We start from the raw sequence: 24,566 nt of genomic DNA, 5'->3' as shown, positions 1-24,566 counted from the left end.
CTGCTCCATTAGCCATGCCTTTGCTCACACTGGGTTTATAGCAGGTATGCACTGTGGGAAATGTGCACTGTACAAAGATTCAAGCTGGTTCCTAATCATGCTTTCTCACTTCTATCCTTGAGAACAGATGGGCCTTTATTGTTAGCTACAAAGGCTTTAGCAAGTCTACGAATAGCAATGACTGCAAGCCTCATCATTGTTCTAACAACTGGAAGAATATAAGATCAGAAGAGCCCTAATGTTAGGAAAGCGCATCAATCTGAGGCACTGATGTATTCTTTTCCATAGCCATGACCTGAATGATCTGAGAAGGAATATTGTCTTAAAGAGTCAGATGTGGGACTGCGAGATCCAAATAAAAGTGTAGGCCAACAGCATCACTATTAGAGCAGATACTGAGTGCATTTGGCATCACTCCCACCCGAGAGATGAGTACAAACCCATTCCTCTGGAGTAAAAATAAATAACTGATCTAAGGCAAGGGCCCTGACAGGACAATTTAGTAAATCGCTCTTAATTAAACTCATCGGTTAATTACAATTCAATTAAAGCCGGGAAGGCACCAGAATGTGGGACTGTGCTTGGACTGAATACATCGGCTCTGAAGCAAGACCAAGTGTGAGGAAGGATGCCAGTGACCTTGCTTTCACCCGCATCCTTCAGCCTCAAACGACCTGCACATTCCAGTCCAGCTGACCAAAAGAAACAACCCCCTCCCCTTATTCATTTGCCCCTGCACGCCACAGCCACAGGTAAGGGTCAATAACTTTAACAGCACAGTCTTCACAGCCACAAGCAGTGGAGAAAGGTGAGAGATGTAGCCTAGAAAAGGAAACAAGAATATCACAAGGACGCGCGCGATGACGTCAGCACTTGCGCAATCCACGCCGGCTGAGAGAGACGAGAAAAAGCAAGAGTTCTGAGCGGAGCCGAGACCTTGGCGCTTCTGGGCACCGAGACTAACTCGTACCCACAAGAAAAAGAGACGGGTCTCACGTACCGTTCGGCCCCCATTTCTCCTTCTGCTTTTTCACTTGGTCGAGCCCCAGTCCTGTGCTCTCGTTGACGTTGAAAAAGCTGTAAACTTCCTCCACAGTCTTGGTGTGTGCGTTCTCCATGCCGCAGCTCTCCCTCTCTGACTGACTGGAGGACTCAGAAAGCTCGAAGGAAAGGAGGACTGGTTGCGTTCTGTTTCTCTCTCAGAACTAGACCAAGAAGACTGTGCCTGTCTCGGCGGGCAGCTCGCACATTTACACCGAAACCACAGCGCCTGGCAGGCATACAGAGGCAAGCATGAGGAGAGAAACTTTGGTGGGAATGAAGATGAAGAACGTGCTTGACCCTCTGTTTTTCCGCTGGTGGTTTCCTTCCTCCTTTGCGTGGTATTCCCCAGACAGGCGCTGCGGGTCCCGGCTCAGCACATCTCTCTCTCTCGGAGCCCTGAGTGTTGATGCCTGTCTCTCTCTCCGGGAGCTGTGCCGGTGAGCCTCGCTCCTCCTCCCCGTATGCAGTGCGCCCTGAGGCGGCGCTTTGCTCCGGTTTTATCGCGGCCGTCTCGCTGCTGCCCTCGCGCGGAGCTACGCGTTCTCACCGCTTTTATTGGACGGGGGCAGAGCCAATCAGCGCCGGAGAGCAACGTCGATCTCGAGAGGAAGTTTGGTTCCGAGGACGTTTTGTCTCAGGGGACCATTGTGAAGAGCTGAGGGCCACACACACACACAATCATGTGATATATTAAAATTGATTAAAATTAATTTTCCATAAGTATCAGGATACTAGCTTAACCTTAACCCAAACCCTAAACGTAACCCAAATTAACCGTCTTCACCTTAAAATGTAACCATTTGTGGTTCTTCAAGGAAGAAAAGTCCCCAAAATGTGAGAGTGTACACAAGGTTTTCGACACACCGTGTGATATTGTTCACACACACACACAGAGAGAGAGAGAGAGAACAAACCTATTTTTCAAACGTTTATGGAGGGGTTCATGCAGAAAAAAAAGTCAAAGGAGTACTGGATGGAAACTGAATTATTAAACACAGGTTCACAGTGGTATGTGCTGGTTTACCATTTTCTTAAGTACTAGTCTGTTGATTTCCTTCTTACAGAATGCAGTTTACAGTGCAAAAAGAAAAGAATACAGCATTGTCAATTTTTTTTCTTCTTTTTAATGTTTAGCACTTAAACCAAACAGTACAGGAGACACCCAAACACTGTTTCCCGATATTCAGATACAGTAGTGATGTATCTAGCAGGGAAGGAATTGATAGGGGTATCACAAAAGGAGAAAGTAAGTTGTGCTCATCTACAACTGTCACAGAGACCTGTTCTGCTCTGCTTCTCATCATAGGATCAGTGGCTGTATCTCAGGATTTTGACCAGATGCAAGAACCAACGAAAACTTGGTGGCAGAAGATATTTAAGACTGGGGAGTATGAGTGTGCCATGTCAATGGACTTCATACAGTAAAAGCAAAACCAGTGTGAATTCAAATGAACAGGCCTGTAGGAAAAGTACAATTGCCAGACCTCCACTGCAATGTATGACCTTTTCCCAGAGGTCCTACATATAAGTAGCTGGTCCCCACCCTCACTATGGGTCTGCATGGGTATGAGCCTTAACACATTCAAGGCACTAGTTATGTCACTGTCACACACAGTTTAAAGGTACTACAACTGAGACTGTCCATGAGATCTATGAGATGTTTACACTGTTTGAACAGACAGAGAAGGGAATGAAGAAGTTATATCTGCATAGGTCACAGTTTGCCTACGATTGTAAACTGTGCCTAAAGAGAGCAGAATTCAAACATGACGTAAATGAAACGCTGAAATGAAAAACAAACACAGGTTTATAGTCTCATTGTGTAACCACAAAGCATAGTCACTCACCAAAGAACATTTATATCAATTTTTATTTATTTTTTTAGTTTACTACTTTATTTGAATACAGCAGCTGTCCTATGATTATATGATTATTGGACCAACCATATGGACATCATCATCATCATCATTTCCGTTTATCCATTTCAGGGTCGCAGTACCAAATGGACAGCAGCAATATACTTCTTTAAAATATATATTGAATTATTTAAATCATGTTACATCAAGTTTACTGTGTAATATATTGATGAGAAACTAAAAAATGGAAGATAAAAGGAACATAACATTACTATTTCATATATATATATATATATATATATATAGAGAGAGAGAGAGAGAGAGAGAGCATAGGATACACACACACACACTGCAGTGTAACAGTCTGAGACCACCATTCAATCATTTCTTTATTTGCAGATTTTCTTTTTCTCATCTGGTCTTTTGACAAATACACATCCTTTCACACCCACGAGCCTGGAGTCATTTACTCACAGCGGTAAGGTGTCCTGTTTTTCATGTTCCTTTTCCTGGACCATTTCCTTCCTCAGGGAAAACTTGTTTCTGATTTCCTCCAAAGCATTTAAAAAGTAAATATATCATTATTATTTTTTACTTTAGAAAAATGTATCATTTATACTTTGATTGAAATTAAGTAAATATAGTGTTTATCTATAAAAAAGTGTGTAACTCTTGAAACCTCTGCCCCAAAAATATATTTGAATTCATCATTCATTTTCTGTAACCACTTATCCAGTTCAGGGTCACGGTGGGTCTGGAGCTGACCCGGAATCAGTGGGCACAAGGTGGGGATGCACCCTGGTGGGGGAGTCAGTCCTTTGCAGGGCGACACACTTACACATTCACTCACACCTATGGACACAGGTTTGTCCAGGACATTGGTTTACTCGTGGATTTTCCACCCAACGTGTTTTTATGAACCATGGGAGGAAACCCATGCAGACACAGGGAGAATACACCAATCTCTTCACAGACAGTCACCCGGAGCAGGGCTGGAACTAGGGCTGGGCAATTAATCAGAAATGAATCAAAATCAACATTCAGAACGACATAATATTTTCTATTGATTATATCGATTTTTTTTATTTTGTCATGCCCCCACTGTGTGTTCATGTACTGTCCCTTTTAAAAATCATGCTACCAAGCTGTAGTCACATGATTCTGCTCCCTATCTGCCACATGGAAGCAACCTAAACGCAGAGGCCAACCGAGTGACTCGAGCAGCTCGCACCAAAGAAAAACACAGCGTCTGTGGTTTGGACGTGCTGTGTTTTGACTATAAATAAGACGACAAGTCAAATGTAAACGCTGAGAATAAACAGTTTCAGCGACCAAAGCACAATCACACCAAATATAAACAATGCTCAGAAAAGAAGATAGGAACAAGCAACATTAGAAAAAATATCCCATATTTGAAACTGGAGCGTGTTTACAGTACAAGCCTCATCACTCAACTATGAGGGTCAAAAATACAAAAACTAAATAATCTTTCATTAATTGTAATCATGGTAAAATGTACAATTAATTGTGCTATTGATTTGAGCTCATATCGCCAGCACTAGCTTGAACCCACAACTCAAGACATAAGAAACAAACAAACACACAAAAAAACAGGAACCTTGACTATTCTGGGGACCTGCTGTTTTTTCATTCATTTACATTCAGAGGGTCTACTTCCTTTATGACGGAATGTTGAGAAGTTGTTTTTTAGCACTTTGAGTCTGTGTTTGCTCTCATGCAGTTAGCACTATCCTGATTTTGGTGTCAGTTCTACCTTTCGTAATATCCATCCATCCATTATCTGTAACCGCTTATCCAATTTAGGGTCGCGGGGGGTCCAGAGCCTACCTGGAATCATCGGGCGCAAGGCGGGAATACACCCTGGAGGGGACGCCAGTCCTTCACAGGGCAACACAGACACACACACACATTCACTCACACACTCACACCTACGGATACTTTCGAGTCGCCAATCCACCTGCAACGTGTGTTTTTGGACTGTGGGAGGAAACCAGAGCACCCGGAGGAAACCCACGCGGACACGGGGAGAACACACCAACTCCTCACAGAAAGTCACCCGGAGCTGGAATCGAACCCACAACCTCCAGGCCCCTGGAGCTGTGTGACTGCGACACTACCTGCTGCGCCACCGTGCCGCCCACCTTTCGTAATATGAATCAGCAAAAATAAGTTATTACACACATTAATTTTTTTCTCTAATGAATTCAACTCTTCAAAGTCATTTGAAGAGTTGCATCTAAACAACTCCAGATGCCATTACTCTGCTGTGAGCAGAGAGAGAGAAAGCCTAGCATATGAAACAGAGAGTGTTTTTTTTTTTTTTTTTTTAAACTTACACTTGGGCTTGGCAAACACATTAGACAGCTTTCCAGACTGGAGAGTTAGGAAATGGTGAGACAACTTCTGAAATGTACAAAAAGGTTTTTTGTTTGCTTAAAATCGTGGACATTTTAATGACAAGGTCTGAAAAAGGAGTATCCATCTAATTGGTCCCTGTGAACTGCAGAAATGAAAGTAGCGTACGTGCTGACAGTGCAAGAATATCATTTAATTTGCTGGAGTTGCATCAACCTCAAATTGTCTTCAAACTAGCATTTTGTCTGCTAGTACTCAAACATGGCGATGTGCTTTATTTTCATAAAAAATATCCAGACCTGACATACACAAAACACACAATTTAATTTGATTTCTTAGGAAAATTTTGAACTCACACCTCCAATTCAGCCTCACAAGTGTCCTATGAATGAGAGTATTTTATAGGCTCTAACAGGTAGGGAAGGAGTTGTAGATTTTACGCTGCTGATTACATCTGCCTTTCAATACCGGACACAAAAGTAGGGCCAGCTGAATTCCTAAATTGGGCAGCTCTTCTGTCCAAGGTCATGACTCTTGCTTCCCAAAATAACTGGGTGCTGGTGCATCCAGAGTGTAACACTTTGTTCACTGTTATCTCCGGACACATGGACTAAGGCTCTATTCTTAAAGACGTGTCAGAATAGAGACTGAGGACTTGTGTGAAGATTTTCAAACCTCTTATCAATGGAGCACTTTCGAGAACATGTGTACTGCCTCCTTCAAATTCAGAGCACTGCTGCTTATCTCTACTCTGAGATCTCTCTTAAACTGAGACAATCATGTCCAAAAAAGGATTTTGCTGTCTCAGAGCATGACTGTATTGAAGTCTATAAATAAAAATTGCCTAAGAAGCATTTTTGTAGTAGCTTATCACTAGATAAATGTCTCCTGCACATATATTGCATACACAAATATAATAACCTATTTTTGTCCACTAAAAGCTGTTTACAGATGCTTTTAAATGTTGGCACACACTATGACTCCATCAGAGAATGAGGCGGTCTTCTCCGATGTCCTGGATCACCTGACCGATAGAGGCCTGGCTCTGAGCTCGCAGATAGCATTGCTTCTTACACTCTAGCAGCTGTTCCAGATCCTTCCACATGTGCACCTGCCTCATGTTGGGACCATGGCTCTCCTTCACCTGCTTCTGCTGCTCTCTGAGTTTCTGTTAGAGAGAGCAATCCATCAATCCATCAATCAATCAATCAGTAAATGAAAGCAAAACCAAAACAAATGTCAGCTTGCTTCTGAAAAACCTCAGAGGCTTCACACAAGCCAATAAAAACAGTGTTAACAAATCACTGCTTCACTATTCTCCTCCATTGTTTTTTGTTTACTCGTAAAGTGTCAAGGGCCTTGGTTTAATGAAACTGAGGCTTTGCATTAAGCTTTTTAATACTTTTATGTTCTCTGTAGTGCATATACATTAAAAGGCCTGTTCATAAATTTAATTAATTTACTTTTAACACCTACTTCAGCAGAGAAAACCTTTTCAAATTGTAGCGTTTGGCTCTTTAAAAGGACCTTGTAATATATTTTGAATTTGGTGTTTATTATGCATATTGATGCATATTGTGTTGCTGTTTGACATGAACCTGTCAATAAACAACATAAATGTAAAATAATGCACAACATAGCTTAGTAATTATTTAATTAAATATAAATAATGATGTAATGTCAAATATATATACAAAAACACGTGTACATGTGTGTGGTGATAATCCAATACATCAATGCCGTTATTTCATGTTTCATTTTGTGTGACAGTACAGCATGCTCCCACAGTCTTTGCAGACATACAGCAGAGGCCAAACCCTTGTCACCAACAACCTGTCCTAACCACCAAAGTACAGAGAGAGAAACCCAGCTAGCTCCCACAAAGCGTCATGTTAAAAGGATTTCACTGACAGCTTACACAGTCCTTACCTTGCCCAAAGATTCCTGCTCTGCAATATTCTTCATGTACTGTTCCCTAAAAAAAGAATATTGTAAAGCTGTTTTTTTGACCAGTAATTCATGAATGTATAGTAAGTTACTAAATCGATAGTGAATCATGAAAATACTAATATCCAATAAGTAATAGGTCAGTTTTTCTCAGTCCAGTCCTTAAGGACCTAGTATTTGAACATTTTGGGTGGCTTGTGGAATAGACATGGATGGCAGTGTTTGAAGTGCAGACTGAGGAGAGTGTTATTTTAGATGTAGATTACTGTTAATGATGAATTTAAATGTCTGGTGAATGATAAGAGGTAATGGTGTATATGAGGTATGATCTGAATAACAAAGTGACTGTGGTGTGGTTGCAATGGGGCTTTAAGGCGTGTGGAGATGACTAAGAATGTACTAGCAGTGAGTTCTAGCTGTGTTCTGCAAGTTGTGGGTATGATTTGAATTTAATAAACCCTTCCTTTTTGTTTGCAAAATTGACAGCGAAAAAATACAAGCATAGGCAGGAGAAATGCTTTGCTTGTGTTTTTACAAAAGAAAATTACGTATGACTGTGTAGGTGTGAATGGTGCATAGCCAAGACGACTAAGGGTGTCGCAACTGTTGCTTTACCTGATTGACTTTTTCCGTGTCTGTGGATCAGAAGACACATAGATTTTCATCTCGTCTGCCGCCCGCTGCATTTGAATTTCAATGATCTGTGAATGGGTGGAGATGGGGGGTGAGAGCCAGCTTAATGTAAGGCAGCATTTGAATGTAAATAGACAGAAGTGCATTTCCTCCACAGCTGCAGGTAGCACTTACCTCTTTCATACAGTTAATGTAGTGGTAACGGTTTTCCTCTTGAGCCGTCTCATCTCGCAAAGCCCTCACGTCCTAAACCAGGCCAGCACATTAAAAGAGCGTACTGATTAAGCTGTATTCAGGTGTGTGGATCTCAGTCTCAACAGAACTCAAATATGTTTATTCTTAGGTATTTGTTTGTCTGTGCATGTACAATGGATCTCTAAATAGTTTTTAATGACAATTGTAATCTTTGTCAGTTTAATAATTACATATTAGAAAAATAGTTTGTTTTGGGGTTGTCAAGAAGCCAATATTAAGAGACAGAAGGAAGTATCCAGATCAACTGAAGAAGCTGCTGGTGTTCTTAAGAAAATTAAATGGCCATCCAAGACCCCAGAACTTGATGTCACAGAATTAATTTACCATTGCTTGTATAACTACTAAAACCACCGAAAATTAATAACTTGTGCCAACTGCAAGTTACACTCAAGTGTGGTAACTGAGCTGCAGACCACTGTACCTGCTCAAGTTTAGATCTGTTGCTTTCCAGACCAGCAGCACAAGTGTCATATTGAGCTTTTTTCCCCTCATATTCCTGAGAAAGCTCCTGTTTCAGACACACAAAGAGAATAATTTTACACAGGGTAACACTTGATCAGACCGTAGTGGGTGTACTATTGTTAAATTAATTTTTTTAACTGACTATAATGCGTTGTTTTATGATGTGTATTGAACCGTTTTGCAGTCCCCCACCTGGCACTGTTGCCTGAGAGGCCTCAGCTCCTTTATTAATGGAGACAGAGCTGATTTCTTTTCTGCTATTGTTGAATTTAGCTTCTTCACCTGAAAAACAGAAAAGATGTTGAGGCTTCATTGAATTCATAGCTGAATTATGAACTGGTCACAGGCAATGAGTCAGTTTATCAAACCAAAAGTCAACTTGAATGACAAATAAAGAGATGAAGAATGAGCAGTCAGTACATACCTACTCTAAAATGATATTGATGAGGGGAAAACATATATATGAACTTGCTTTCTCCTTTTTTTCTAGTAATATTTGAATTCTTTTTCATCATGTTAACATCCCAGAAGAAGGTCTGAGACAACTGGAATACTGGCCTGATCAGCAACAGCTGGTGCATTTTGAAAAGCTTTTTTTAATTACAGATACAGACCATAAAAACTGCTTTTTTTCTTCAGCCATTTTTTTTTATAACCTAGGGCTCACGTAATTTCCAGAAATGATAAAACTTACGTGTAAAGTCACATGTTGGGTTTTTAACATACTAAAAGTGGTATTAGCATTTGTATATTTAAACAGTGTTTGCATTTTCAACATGAAGCTCCAGAGATGCAAGAGTAGGACAGTAGCAACTCAAGGCAAACGGAACGTAAGGGCAGTTACAGATTTCATCAGAAAGGAAGCATTCTCCCCGGTGTGCCATTTAATGAATTCAACAAGTTCATCATATAGCACACTCCACTCACCCAGACACAGTAACTGGTATGAGTAGGAAACAGCATCAGGGTTTCCAAACACAAGATCCCAATTCTGGCTTTGTGTTGAACTGTCATTGTTGTCAGAATGTTTGTCACAAAATTTGTAGCTTTTGACTTAACATGTAGTTTTGTTTTAACAAAAGCTACATGCTTCAAATTATAGCCCGGACTTTGTATTAATGTCTTATAGCACAAAGTTGTATTAATGGTTTTAAGGTTAGGTTTAGACTTATAATTATTATACATTTGTTTACACGACATAAAAAGCAAAACAAGCAAAAAAAAAAAAAAAAAAAAAAATCAACCCAATTTTGCCAAATCTCTTCCACATTCTACAAACATCATTTGAAATTAAGAATCATCATATTACACAAATTTAATCATATAAATAGGCAATGTACAGTAGTATTTTTTCACTACAGCAATTACTGAAAATACTTAAAAAAAATAATGTGATTCCACACTTTCAAATAATCACGTAATAAACACTTAATTCTACATAACAAATATGTGACATATTCTGGAAAGATATGGAACAAACGTTTGTGTATAACTGGTGTGTCCTGATGAGTATTCATTGTCATCTGCTCACCATCTCAGACATGTCGTCTAATGTGCGCCCTTTCAACTCGTCCAGCTCGCTTTTGATAGCCGAAACCCTCTCCAGTTCTTCCTGGGTTTCACTAAATCCAGAGATGCCCCTCTGAGCCTCCAGAGTTTGCTGGAAAACAAAATAAAGGAATTATGCCCTCTCATTACCTCCCCAAATCAGTGCATAATCATAAAAAAAGTCTTGTGTGAAAAGTGAACATGCATACAATGCATCATCAGCGCACACAGAGATCTGAAATGGTGGTAAAACATACTCTTATAAGGGAAATGTAATGATGCTGTTAAAGGTTAGTAACACAGGAGGTCTTGGAGTGTGTCCTAAAATGCTTGTGTATTTTTAAGCACTCTTTAATGGTTTATGTCCACACACACAGTCAGGGCTCACCTCCACATCAGAGTGCAAAGCACTTTGTCCAGGCACAGAAAGGGGACTTCACACACACTGTGCTGATACTGAGATATACACTACATATTCTGAGCCAAAGATCCAGCATCACTGACAAACTATGGACAATCATGTGTGATTTGTATCAGAAAAATTTGAATTGAACCTGAAATTTTAAAAATAAACTGCACACAGCCCTGGAACATTCTCAAGCTTAGAATCTAAGCTTGATGTTATCTTGATAAAAGTCTAGTCTCAAAGTTTTTCAACAATATTCTGTCCCAACCTGATTGACAAGCTTTGTATGGTATAGGCTGACAAACTTCTGACTGAATCTGGCTCAATGTTGAAAGTGGTGCTCAAACCTATATGTAACATAGCCTTTTCACAACTTTATATTTATTTTGCAAGGTGACAACATTGGGTTTAAATTTTTCTAACAAAATCATATATACATCCAGCTATAGCCCTAAATAATTCTGTTCAATCTTAACTATAGCCAGACACAGATCCAAAAATTCAAATTCCAAAAATGCAAGTGTACTGTGAACGAATCTTGTCCCACCCAGGCTGTGTTACACCAGAATATTCTGCATTTTTATAAGCCTGTTTGCAGGTTACATCAGGCTCAACAATGAAAAAAGTTGGAAGAACGTCTTTAAGAAACCTATTAAATTAATAGGTTTAAAGTAAATTTGACAAATCTTACAAAAGGTTTTGTAGAGTGTAGTATAGTGTAGTGGCCTAGTTTAAAGCACACATGGCTTTACACAATCAGCACCTGAATGTCAGTGCTGATTCAGGGTCACACCTAAGCAAAAAGATGTTTTTGTCAGTGATGTACATATATGTACGAACATAGGTGACCATGTGACGGTGCATCCTGACATGAGTGAGACTGCACATGTAATAGTACGTCTGTTGGTGGAGAATGTGCAGACAGATGGCTGGTCTGCCAGCGGTCAGTAAGTGCAGAGGGATGGACAGGGGGGAGGAGTAGAAGAGCAGCTGCCAGGAGGAGAGGAGGCCCAGGCCCCACGAGCCACAGCAAAATTCCCCAGCTCATGAAAGAACAGTCTCGCACGCAGCCAGGGAGCAAATGCTGCGCTCACAAATAGCTCTGGCTCAGGCCTCCTGCGTCAAATGGGCTATCAGCAAGTCTGCTGCTGAGAGGGTTCAGAGGTGTGAAGTCATTTCCAGGAAGGTGCTGTAACTTTGCTGTTAAACGAAGTTCAACATTTGATTGGGTGAGCAGACAGGTTCGAGGACAGACCATGCCTCAAATGAGGAGGCAAATAGGACGTTGTGGAACAAAAGGGTCACCGCATGATGGACAGAGTTTAATAAGCATATTCATTATAACTGTGCTATATAAGATATTGTTTTATTGTAATCTAAATGGTATGATTACTTAGAAGAGAAAAAGCATGCTGTTTGTGCACTGCTGTTTGTTATTATGTAAGGCATGAAACAGTAGTAAGTCAGGTGTCAGTGCAGATTTGGCAGGTTTTTGGAGAATGTCATACACCTTTACATATTAACAACACACAAAAAATAAGGTTCACCTTGATAGCTTGGGTACATGATATTTAAAATACCAACTCGCCAAATGGTGTGAGAAACTACATATGCAAACTTACTTGAAGACAAAAACAAATACCGTGCTAATTGGTATGCAAAAGTATTTGTTACATTTCCTATAATAGGCACACAACTTTAAAGCTCACAGCTTCAAATGTAAAGCTACATTCTGACATTTTCTCACATTTTGCTGGAGAAAAATGAAAAGGTTTATTATCTGTCAGTACATGCTTGAGATAATGTGTAGGGCGCTGACTTTACCAGGCAGGTTCAGTATGAGACATGCATTAGAGAAGGAGGTAGGGAAAAAAAAACGTGGGTTGCCTTGCATGGGTGTACAGTATGAACATATTCATTTTAAAAAAAGAAACTAAACCATACAACCTATCCTTAAGAGATGTTGCATGAACAGGCAAGAAGGTTTGACAGAAAGGGGGGGGGGGGGGCGGCTGTGTCGTTACCAGCTGCTGTGTCTCGGCAGTATGGCGCTGGCGCAGGATCTCTTCTGTCCTCTGCAGAATACCAAATTCAGACTTCAGCTCTGCAATCTCCTGTCGCTTCTTCTTATATGTGATGTTCTTGCCACGCATCTTGGCAACGTACCGCTTGAACTGTGAATGACACATTCAGATATAAGAAACCTAATATCTCTAGCAAATAAAAAACTGGGAGGTAATCAAATTCGGATTTACACAGTGTGTGAACAAATAAATAATTGAAATATGAACCCTGTCATGTAATATCATAGTCTAGAGAAGGTGCTGTGCAATGACAACGATGAAGAAAACAATGAGAAACAGAAGGAACATTCCAAGAGGCATAAACACTCATCCAACATATACAGGGGCCTCTAGTAGAAAGCCATTTGTCTTAACACTCTGAACAGAGCAAACTACCTGCCGCTGTGATAAGAGGATGAAACAGGACTCATCATTAATAACACGATACTATACACTGATAAAAACAAAAATTAAATAATTAAAATAAATGAAAACTATTGTAGCCCTGGTGCTACAACATTAAACATATTTAAACTGTGAGCTTTTGAGCACTATTTAAGTCAATATTTTAGCCCTTCCATTATTTTAGTTTATCTGCCATGAGCAGAGAGAGAGAAAGCCTGGCATACTGGACCATGATCCTTTGTTTTGGGCATTGTAAACACATTAGGAATATTTTCAGGATGCAAACAGACTGGAGAGCTAGCGAAAGGTGATGAAACATTCTCTAGATTTTATAAAAAGTGTTTTTTTCATTACAATTATGAACACAGACTTTAAGCATGGGAAACTGGTCTTTGAATAATAATATTAAATCTAAATTCTAAACGTAAAATTATACCAGTCAGTCTTACTAACAACATAATTTCCTGCCCTTCCAGAATATCATTCAGATCTAAACTCTAAGCATAAAATGATGACGGTCAGTATTACTAATAACAATTTCTAGCTGCTGTAAATCAGTACCGGCCATATTGGTTCACTTCTTGTACATCGCAACACCCTCTAATTGTATATGGAACAGTTCTTCTTAACTCTTGACTCAATTCTCCACTCAGACTTGTTACGTTGAGAAGGTCAGAGATAAAACAGTCCACAATATCCCCCTAGGCTTTGTGGTCTAGTGTTGAACATGGTGAGCAAAAACGGAAAGGCTTCAAGAGAAGTAGACTGATATTGGTGGTTCAGGTTGTGGAAGGTATTGAAAGGATCTGGCATGGGAGTGGAGTGCCTCAGGGACATCTCCTCAGTTCAAAAACAAAAGAAACCTGACCCTACAGGCATGCAGCCAGAAGCACAAAAAACCCTCTTCATCTGGTAGCCTGAGCAGAAGGCCATCACTTGGACCACCCCACTATCACTATTGCCAGGGGCTATAAATGTAGAAAGCAACCTCCGAAAATCACACAATGTGCCGAATGTCACTCGGAGCATGCAGAGCTTGTGTGTCAGAGTTTACGCTTTGTGTATTTCGGGACGCCAAGGGCAGACAAGGTTGGAAGGATTAGGGGCACAATGGTGCTGGGTAGTGTTCTCCTGTTTTCTCTTGTTGCAGATGGCTAATAAGTGACAGCGGCAATATAAGCAATTACATACACGGGTATTCATCACAACAAACAAGAAAAAAAAAAAAGAAGAAAAAAAATGTGGGATATATTACAATATACTAATAATCAGAAATATTATAATTAATTTCATGATCAAAAGAGAGAAGTGTGCTGGCATCTACAACATGTCATGATGATTGTTGTAGATGTGTGCTCTTCCAGTTAACTAAGGTTTGCAAACAAAATTTTTCTAGGCTAAATTTCTCACAAAAAGCTACGGCAAAAAATGGCACTTATTTATTGCCTGATGCCTGGGTCACTGTTACAGATAGTTTTGAGTTAAGATTTACCAAACAACTTTATTTTCATTACTAATGTAGAGTAGATACGACATAAGAGAAGGTAAATATAAAGGTAAAAAAAAAACTGTTATTAAGAAAGTTTAAGAAAGTCTGTAGTTAAAAAGAGGAACTTGTTGCAGTTCAAAGTAAACTTAAAGATAAATATAAACCACAATCCTTCTGAACAAAGCAATGCAGCTTGCTATTTTTAGCTACAGATTAAACTGAAACTCTGTGAGAGGCTAATTGAAAAGTCAGTCAACTAAGAAAGAGTACAGTGCCTTATCTTTTGGGAACCATTACCAGTGAGTGAGCAGAAACACAGGCCAGAGGCTCTGACTGTAGATCAGACACAGCCACACTTGTTTCAAGATATGCACCAGCTGCTGTGTAAAAGACTTTATTTACAAGCTTATTAAATTAAAGGCATTTTCTTTAAACAGCAATGAACTTCCATTTTCCATTTTGAAATCACTGCTGTGCCAGTGGGTGACCATACATGGACATACTCTATCTCAGCAGCTCAGAGAGAAACATCCTTCTTACACGTCCACTCACACTTTATTATTTCCTTCTTTGCAGGGTAGCTCTGTATTTCTCTCTCCCTCTCTCTGATTTTAGATATCTCTGTGATTTTGCTGCTGCTGTTCGAAGTGGAAGAGCCATGGACAGAAGTGAGTGTTATCACACAGGGCTGATACAATCACAGGAAGTAGTAGGAGGAGGTGGGGGATATTTTAGCAAGGGTGCCCCTGTATCTCCTCTGCCTGCCAATCTCTCGGTACAAGGGCAACATGGAATGAAACATCTGCTCATAAACCACCAAGAGAGACAGACAATCAGTCGGACAGACCAACTGAAGATAGCACACTGGGGCAGAGAGAAGCATTAACACCACGGTACGCTTTAGGTCAATCTGCAACCTATCCCTCGGGGACATACATTTCAAGCAAATGTTTAGTGACACATGACAGGTAAAAGCCCCAATTAGTAATTATTGTAAGGGGTTTATATATCATATGCACACATTTGAGCCAATTTAGAAAACAGAATATTATTAGAATAAGACCAATTCTTACACTGACTTAAATGATTTAGGCTCCTATTGTCCCTACTGTAGTCTTTTGTGTCTTGCATTACAAAGTAGAGCTGGTTTACATAACGGGATTAGGTGAATCGCCACGTTTATCAGAATTTATAAAAGTGAGAACATTTGTTTTATTGTCTTTCTACTTTGTTTGTTGGTGTATGATGCTGTACCTCGTCTGCACGGATGATCTCCACTCCTCCCTGTCCACGAACTTGGCTGCTCTTGGCACTCAGTTGTTTTGTCATGGCTGCAAGCTCCTCTCGAGACTGCTGTAGCTCCTCTGCTTTCGCTTCCTTCTTACGAGTTATGATGGAGGCCTATCAAACACCACTGAATTGATTTCTACTGATCTCTATATGGCTAGAGCATATCTAGTGCAAACATTATAAATAAATGTTTGTACTAGAAATGCTTATACAGAAAGTTTTATATATAAAACAACAAAATAAAACAAGGCCTTGAGAGCTGTATGTAACACATTTGACCCTCTGTATCTATGGAGGACTGGTTCCATGGCCCCATGTATACTAAAAACTTCAAATCCTTAAGTCCTTTTTACAAAAATTGCATAGTATTTAAATGTAATCTACATACCTGTTCCCTGGTTACTATGGCTGGCAGCTCGCTGCTCCTGGTGTGTGTGCTTACTGCCCTGAGTTTGTATGAGCTAAAACTGCTCACGTGTGTGTGTGTGCGCGCGTTCACTCCCACGGTTAACTTGAACAATTTCCAAAAAAGGATTAATAAAGTAAACCTTCTTCAACTTCAGTTACATCCTCCCATGTACTTTAAATCTCTAGGCGTATAACACCAAGCTCAGTTAAAATACTATTTTAGAGAAAAATAAATACATAAATAAAGCACTGCATATTTTATTACAGGTGTGGCCTAAGTCCCTGGAGAATGGCTGGTTCTGTAAAGTAGGGTCCGTTAAAACCCTGTCTGTTCTGCACTTTCTTAGAGAACTACCACAGTACTTCAGAGGCTGGGACCACCCTCCCTCGCTCTCCCCGTCTCAAGCACACACACACACACACACACACACACAAAATAGTGTTAACTCTCCACAGCAGCACATACCTACTCTAACCTACATCTGCACAGACGTAGCTGAATTTAATTTTCTTCATTTGAACTGTGGTTGGCTGAATCTCTGGTTCAACAAATCTGTGAAGGTGGAACCCATTGATACAGAGGGCTGATTGTGAAGCATTAAAAGCAGCACCTTGGTTAATCAGAACATCAAACTAACATTATGCAGTGATAACACACATCTGGCCACTGAATATGAAACATACACTAATCATCATATAAGCAAAGAACAGAAATCAATCATTCTTTCCAGTTCAAAATTGTATCTAGGGTTGTACAGCAGAATCTATTGTGACTTCTCGTGACCGGTGTGCAGAAACTCAGAGATGTATTTATGACCAAACAGTGCTGTCTTATGTATACTAAATAAGGATTCTCCATTTATTTTTCTAAATATGTGCATGATTAAATTACTAAAGATTTAAACAAAGCCATTCACTGTGTTTTCACTGTGAAATCCTCAATTGTAGAGATACTTTACATGAACCAATGTACATTAGGGTTGAGGAGAACCAGATGCCGGAAACTTTAACCTGTTTTACATTTAATCAACACTATATTTAAAGTCAGATTAAAAAAGATAAAGATTTTGTAGTGGTTTTGAAAAGCAAATAATATTTGCACTGTATATAGAGTAAGCCCAGGTCTATATCCACCAAAAAGACATGTTTGGTAAATTTCTCTACAATGCACAGTTTCACATAAATTCACACCGCAGGAATTTGTTTAAATCTCAAACTCTAGATTATTATACAAAATGTTTTGAAGTTGGCCCAGTTCCCCTTTACACTTCATCTCTGTATACTGGACATTGGATATCTAGAGCATATTTTTTAATTAGCAGTTAATTCAGGTTTAAGAAAGAACAGACAAGCAGAGAAGGTTCTTACCTGCTGTCTGTACAGAGTCAGATTATCATCCATGGGGTCACTTCTCGTTATCTTCTTCTCCATCACTTGGTTCATCTGACTGAGCTGTTTAATCTAATCAGCATGGGAAAAAACATGAGTCTTACATTGCTCAATGTTCCATCCTAATCACGTATCATTAATTCATTATCTATAACTGCTTATCCAATTCAGGGTTGTGGTGAGTCCAGAGCCTACCCGGAATCACTGGGTGCAAGGTGTGAACACGGGAGGGGGTGCCAGTGCCTTCACAGTGCCACATACACACACACACACTTATGGACACTTTTGTGTCGCCAATCTACCTGCCGATGTGTGTTGTTGGACCATGGGAGGAAACCCACTTGGACACAGAGAGAACACACCACACTCATCACAGACAGTTACCCAGAGCGGGAATTGAACCCACAACCTCCAGGTCCCTGGAGCTATATGGCTGCGACACCTACCTGCTGCGCCACCTGCTGCGGGGTTTCCTCCCACGGTCCAAAAAAACACACGTTGGTAGGTGGATTGGCGACTCAAAATTGTCCGTAGGTGTGAGTGAATGTGTGTGTGTCTGTGTTGCCCTGTGAAGGACTGGCGCCCCCCCCAGGGTAGCCTACACAGGTAGGCTCTGGACCCACCGCGACCCTGAACTGGATAAGCGGTTACAGATAATGAATGAATGAATGAATGCTAAATAAAATAATAAAATATAAAATGTGCAAACATAAGATCTGCAGTTGCCCCTCCTTAAACTCAGCAAATAAACCAAAAATTTCTATTTAAAATCTGCAGAAAAATGTCCCATTTCAGTCGATTCCCTGTAGATGAGGTGTTCCCTTATACAAAACATGTAACTGGACCCAAGGTATTCAAAAATTTCATTAGACTATGAAGGAAGCCAAGGAGCCAGATGTTGCACACAAGACTCAGCAGGATGTGCTGCTGACCTTATCTTCCAGTTCAGCCAGCTCTGATTGACCCATGGCTGGCTCAGATGCCACTTTCTGCAGGCAGTGCACCTTGTGCCGCATGCGCTCCAGCTCTTTGGGCAGCTTGTCCGAAACCATGTAGGTGTTGAACTTGATCTCCTCCTCCAGTCTCTTCACCAGGCCTGCAAGAAATGGCTGAGAATCTGCTGATATTCTGTTCGTGTTAAATGGTGTTTTAAATTTTTTACTAATACTACATCTGTCTAATTATATTTGTGTACATGGAAAATCACCATTCACACAGATTAATTTAAAGAAAATAAATAATGGCAATGATTTTTTATAATTATATATGTCTATTATAATGCACATAATCTGAAACATATATAACTGCCCTTTACATGGCTAAAGAAGCATCAGTTTAGTGTGTGACCAGTGCAGATTGTGGCAGTATGACCTCAACCCCCTGCCAAGCCCTGCTGTCATTTCCAGGACACAGGACTTTTTCCATGGCTTACTCACTCTCAGGCTTGGCATCTGCCCCTGCCTGTTGCAAGTCTTTCAGCTGGAGCTGACACCTCTGCAGCCTCTGCTCAGCCTGGAAGAGCTGGAACACACAAGAAAACATGCTGTATGAATATTACATTTCACAGAGGATATATCTTGGATCTGCCTGCATGATTAATACATAATGATGATACACCAGATAAACAAACATCTCTGTGATCTTTGATATGAGCCAATGCGATACCTAGATAATTCATAAATGTTATTAAAAAAAATAATAAAATGTAAAATATAATGGTTCCAATACCTGGTTCTTCTGCTCTTGTTTCTGATGAGACAGAGACTCCTCTCTCTCCTTTTCCACTCGAAGTTGTCTGGCCAGCTCTAGCATGCGTTGATGGTTTGACACAGATTCCACCTTGTGGGCAAAAGTAGCAGTGTAGTCAGTAATAGGGGTTTATTCTGAACTGCTTCTAAAACAAAGTAGCAGTAATGAGACAGTAAATGTGAATGGTCGTGTCCAAAACCGCTTTTTAGTGCACCACGGGTATCTGCAGGGCGTAGAGAAAAAGTAAAAACGGTACACATATAAACTGACTAGTGTTCTAATCTAGGGTGACCAGACGTCCTCTTTTTCCCAGACATGTCCTCCTTTTAGGATTTAAAAAATGTACGGGCGGAATTTCACAAACGTCCGGGATTTTGTTGTTTTAGAGTTTACATAGAACTTCGAGAAGCGTTTCGTTCACAAAGTAGTCCCGTCCTCCCCTACTCCGATTGGTTCGCTTGAGTGAGAAAGGGGTGTGGTGAAGTAGCCTAAAATCTTTGGATTGGACGGTCTGACTGTAGAGCTAACGTGATTGGTCTGCACGTCAGTAGTCGTACCCCCCTCCCCTCTTTTTACCATCTCAGATCTGGTCACCTTCCTAATCCTACTTTTTATAAATAGTTCACTTCTGAAAAAGTTTAACAAAGAGTTCCACTTTTCCATAGTCAATGTTGTAACACATCACATATAATGAAAATATATTCAAGTGTCATGGAGATGTATGACATTACTCTCCAGCAAATGTTGCACTCTATCTCCAAACATCAACTTAAATCCAAAAAGACTAACAACTACATACTAAAAAAATCCGGAAATGGAATTTAAGGTCCTGACTAGAGGACATCTGAATGCCTATTTTTGGAAACAGCCAGGCTTTTTCTAGCTGATAAGCTAACAAGAGATTTTAACTGAAGCAGAGATGTTATTAAAAGAAAAAAAAAAAAAAAGTTTAAGAGAGCTGAACTAAACTAATAATGCCTCCTTACCCGCTTCCTCAGACGCTCCACTCGCTTGATCAGCTGATCCTTCTCTTCTTCCATAGCTGAAATATCCTGCAGTAACAAAAAATCTAACATTGTTTACATGGCTGAAAACAATCTATTCTGCTTTAAGCAAAGCGCTTCAAGTCCTGAGCGGCAAAAGTAAATTAATTCTCTTAAATAATGTGTCTTACCCGTCTGATCTCAGCTGTAGAAAATCCAGAGTTCCTCAGCTGTTCGCACTCTTTGTGGTAGCTCTTGAATCCCTCTACCAACTCTTCATACTTTATACATACGTACAAAAAGAAAGAAGAAAAACAATAATAATAATATATATATATATATATATATATATATATTCCACTTCTCCCACAATCACTGAATCATATGCAATCAATGAGAAGGTCTTACCTAAATTCATTTTTGATCATTTATTTATTTTTTAGTTAATGATCACACTGTGTATAATGGTTTTGCAATTTCATATTTTAAACTATAAACTTAGTACTGAGGGATCACCTTCTTATTCACAAAAGGCCATTTGATTTTTAGATGCAAAGCACATAATGGAACTGGCTTGTAACTCACACACTGGCTTGTGTCTCACTTACTCAGGGTCAGGAACTGCACCAAAGGACACATTATTTCTAACATATTTATTTATGTTTAGGAACAGCTCCACAAGAGGGGGCTATTCAGTGCTTGGCATCTAAATCACTTTGGGATGGTTTCCCGGAGGGGGATTAAGCCTAGCTCAGGACTACATAGCATTTTCAGATGTGATTTCCCATTGAAAGGAGGATAGAGTTCTTCTCTGGGGAAACCAACCCTTGTTATCCTTGTTATTCCAATAAAGTAGAAGTGCCCAATTTGACTAGTTCATCAGTGGGCTCCAGTCTTCAAACAGCTGGTTTTGTGAGTTTCTGCTTTGTTGGAGCGAAACCATGCAGTTTTGTGAATAAGTAACTTATGTCCTTTACACTAAAAAGGAATGCTTTCAGTTTGCTTAATTAAAATGCCACCATCACTTCAGTGGGACCAAAAGAATTAAGACCTGGTGGTAAGTCTCTGCAATGACATCATCACTCAAAAACTCGCCAGGCACGTCCAGCTTGACTAGGAAGCGAGCCAGATAAGCTCTTTTCTTCAACTCGGGAACCCTCTGCAGCAGCCAGTGCAAGATGGGGTGGATCACTGGCTTACTGCCAGTCACCAGGCCCTGGCGAAAGCTGCTCCTGGAAAGCAAAGAAGAGCAAGATGTGGGTGAGAAACTGCTCTGAGCACTGAAGACAAAGTGATTCAGAATCTAACCAAATTTTCAGTTTAGAAACTAAGTGTTTTTTGTATGGTTTTGTATGAGTACACATAGTTTATATGTTATTTGTTTACTTACGGATCAGAAAGTCCTCCGGGAGGTTTGTATTTCAACAACCCCAACAAAGTAAACATTCTTTTCGCAGTTTGCTCAGGCATTTCCTCTCTGATATCTATCATTTGCTGAAATAAAAGAAACAACCTACATTAGGCAGAACATATGTGAGCAGAGTAAAAACAAATATGAGAACACAAGCAGGAATGCATAAAGAGACTGACATAATTTAACAATTTTCTTGCAATGCCAGTCTCATGATTTAGTCACAGTGTCTATATTTTACACGTTAGTGTATCAAAACTTGTATTCATATTTCTTGCTCCCAAAAGTTTATTTTTTCATATGGTTACTGTGAATATATAGATATTTAAGTCAAACGCGTTTCCACAGAGCTCTCGCTCGTTAAGGTGAATCATGTTCAGTATCTTATGACATGATAGGGCTTCAACCAATCATAGTGGAATATTTTTTAATATGTTAATGAGGTGCTAACAGGACAGACCTGCCCCAGATGAGCCCCCAGCTGTTAGAGAAATGCAGACTGCAGAGTCAGATTTATCTTAAATAGATTAATGATGCTGGTACTTAAAAGTATTTTCTGCATCTACTTGTTCAAATCAAATCAAATCAAATGTATTTAAATAACGCTTTTTACAACTGCTGTTGTCACAATGCAGCTTTACATAATTAGTGTCAGAACAGATACTAATACAAACAGACCTGTTCAACTCTCAGTGTAACTGCTATACCATTTAAGGTGTAATAGTGTGATTATTAACTGGAGCGTGTTACATGTGTGAATTAGAAGCCTAAAAGATAACATTTCATGTTTTAATGCTGAATAGACAAGGGTTCGACTAAATTTTGTCATAGAAGGAAGAAGATAGAATGTACTTACATAAAGTTAAAGTTTAAGTTTAACTTTATTATTAAAAAAAACTTTATTATATAGTGCCATAAAATCATCTGTTGCATACCAGGTACATTTGTTGCTGTCTATACATAGCTATCAACTACGTGTCCAGGCAAGCGACTCTTAACGGTTTTGGTCCCAACTGTATGCCATAATTTTCAACGTAATATAACGTTTACTTATTTTTCTTCACCATTTAAGCATATTTACATATCCTTGCTATCTTAATTAATAACAAGGTTTAGGGATGACGTCAGACCTACGCAATTTTCATAGTTTATTAAATAATTGGACAAAACAAACATGTATGCAATTATTTTATTGTATACACTTAAAATTCCACAGTGACAAATTAGCTGCGGTTATTGTTAAGGTCAATTTTGGAATTCGGCATACTTCGTGTCATCCTGAAAACTTAAATATATCAGATATTTGCTAACGCCCCGCAGCTTAACATCAGAAAAGCCGTGACGATACCGTAACTGAGTTTGAAATCTCACCTTCGAGTCTATTTCGGACAGGACATCGTTGAGAATCTGCAGAAGCTGCATTGGTTCCAGCGAGTCAAAAGTGATTAGGTTATAGTTTTTCTTAAACGGCTCTCGGTTCAGCTGCTCCACAATGAACTTCAGTTGATCACTCATCTTGACAGCAAACGTGTTTCAAATGTTCACCCCAAACACAGCCCAGTGCAGTCAAGTCAATCTAAGCTAAGCTGTTAGCTTGGTAGCTAAACTAAACTAAACGCTACGGTCGCTAGGCAACGTCCGTCTTTAACTCATACTCCAGCTATAAGTTAATGTGACATTATTCAGTAGACAACTCTCACTATATTTATGCTGCTCTGTTTTTAAATCCGCATCCTAATTATTTTCATGAAAAGGGCCTTTATTGCTTAAATTCCTAAAATCCCAAAAGCTGATCTAGGTTTCCAACCGGACGTTTGGTGTGTGTCGTTTACCGCGTTGTGAGTCGACTCTTAAGTGAACTTCGGTTGCCGACTTCGGGTGGAAAAGCCGTTATTATTTAATTAACCAAATCGTTAATTATAACGCTGTAATTATGAGTTATAAACTGCAGTTATAATGAAAATAATGATCAATAATACCGCGAACTTTACTAACTGCAGAGTGAAAACCAAAACAGGTACATTTAGAAGAGCCGTTTAGGAGCGGAGCTGACTCAATAAAAAGATCCGAACTCAGTAGTGTTAAATCTCTAATGGCTCCCAGATCCCTGCGTAGTGCACTAAGAGGTCTTACAGTAATTGCTTATGTTCCCAAACATCACTTGACATGTCAAACAAAAAGACACACGAGATATAGCAACATGTAAAGAATCAGTTGCTGGACGTATGATATAACTACTATTTGGCAAACCTCTCACTTTGAACACAACGCACTATGTAGGGAACAAGGAGAGATTTGAGCTTCAGGTTAGTTGTCACGAACCTTACAGTGTGACTTCAAAATAAAAGCATACATTTTCATCTTCAAACTGCCGTAACGAAGAAACGCATAATTTTTATTTCTAACTAGGCTTCAGCAGTTCTTTTGAAAGTAGCCTAGTAAATTTCACCAAATTGCCTGTTATTGTAGTTCAACTTTCTAGCAGCCAGGTTGCGCATTCCAAATCTCGATCCGTGCACTAGTGTCTTAGTGTATTATTCAAGGCGACCTCCACTGGGCAAGCAAGAGTCTACACAATCACAGCAAATCAGGAGTGTTTGGAGAGCTGCATGTTAAATTTCCCATATTTTGGGTTTGTTATCAATGTTAATATACCCAAAATCATAAAAAATATTTTAAGGTAATACTCATAAAATATGCCAATGAAAAGTAAAATAATTAACATATATATTTGATATAGTGTTTAATTAAGCAAATAACAAGGTCTTTTAAAAATGAACAATGGTATATATGGTGAATATAATAACCAAGAGGCTGCACCGTGTCTGTGTGTGTGTGTGTGTGTGTGTGTG

The 24,566-nt window shown here is 39.6% G+C and overlaps 2 protein-coding genes across 4 annotated transcripts in view; both read right to left on the bottom strand.

Moving 5' to 3' along the window:
• Nucleotides 1–1,495, bottom strand: part of atp2a2a (ATPase sarcoplasmic/endoplasmic reticulum Ca2+ transporting 2a) — a 28,760-nt gene extending 27,265 nt beyond the window's left edge. For both annotated transcript variants that reach the window (XR_010795304.1, XM_066643431.1), the window contains exon 1: nucleotides 1,001–1,495. Coding sequence is in view for 1 of the 2 variants with exons in the window: in XM_066643431.1 (XP_066499528.1) it covers nucleotides 1,001–1,118 (118 nt within the window). In the remaining variant the exon portion in view is untranslated. The remainder of the gene's footprint in view (nucleotides 1–1,000) is intronic.
• A 763-nt stretch (nucleotides 1,496–2,258) lies between these two features.
• The window catches only part of ift81 (intraflagellar transport 81 homolog), a 52,627-nt gene continuing 30,319 nt past the window's right edge, over nucleotides 2,259–24,566 (bottom strand). The window contains exons 1-18 of one of the 2 annotated variants that reach the window (XM_066644898.1): nucleotides 23,086–23,555; nucleotides 21,694–21,797; nucleotides 21,355–21,535; nucleotides 20,495–20,584; nucleotides 20,307–20,372; nucleotides 19,300–19,410; nucleotides 19,008–19,092; nucleotides 18,504–18,667; nucleotides 17,551–17,643; nucleotides 15,739–15,885; nucleotides 12,552–12,701; nucleotides 10,105–10,233; nucleotides 8,766–8,855; nucleotides 8,533–8,619; nucleotides 8,031–8,102; nucleotides 7,839–7,924; nucleotides 7,206–7,251; nucleotides 2,259–6,444 (exon numbers count right to left, since the gene is read on the bottom strand). In XM_066644898.1, coding sequence (XP_066500995.1) covers nucleotides 6,262–6,444; nucleotides 7,206–7,251; nucleotides 7,839–7,924; nucleotides 8,031–8,102; nucleotides 8,533–8,619; nucleotides 8,766–8,855; nucleotides 10,105–10,233; nucleotides 12,552–12,701; nucleotides 15,739–15,885; nucleotides 17,551–17,643; nucleotides 18,504–18,667; nucleotides 19,008–19,092; nucleotides 19,300–19,410; nucleotides 20,307–20,372; nucleotides 20,495–20,584; nucleotides 21,355–21,535; nucleotides 21,694–21,797; nucleotides 23,086–23,229 — 2,028 coding nt within the window. In that variant the 5' untranslated portion in view covers nucleotides 23,230–23,555 and the 3' untranslated portion in view covers nucleotides 2,259–6,261. Of the gene's footprint in view, nucleotides 6,445–7,205; nucleotides 7,252–7,838; nucleotides 7,925–8,030; nucleotides 8,103–8,532; nucleotides 8,620–8,765; nucleotides 8,856–10,104; nucleotides 10,234–12,551; nucleotides 12,702–15,738; nucleotides 15,886–17,550; nucleotides 17,644–18,503; nucleotides 18,668–19,007; nucleotides 19,093–19,299; nucleotides 19,411–20,306; nucleotides 20,373–20,494; nucleotides 20,585–21,354; nucleotides 21,536–21,693; nucleotides 21,798–23,085; nucleotides 23,556–24,566 lie in introns of those variants that run through there. The other variant, XM_066644899.1, reaches the window with a different exon arrangement.

Source organism: Hoplias malabaricus, chromosome 14 (genome assembly GCF_029633855.1).
Source record: "Hoplias malabaricus isolate fHopMal1 chromosome 14, fHopMal1.hap1, whole genome shotgun sequence".
Classification (NCBI taxonomy): Eukaryota; Metazoa; Chordata; class Actinopteri; order Characiformes; family Erythrinidae; genus Hoplias; species Hoplias malabaricus.
The sequence above is the reverse complement of the archived record's forward strand: the minus strand, read 5'-3'. Positions and strand labels throughout refer to the sequence as shown.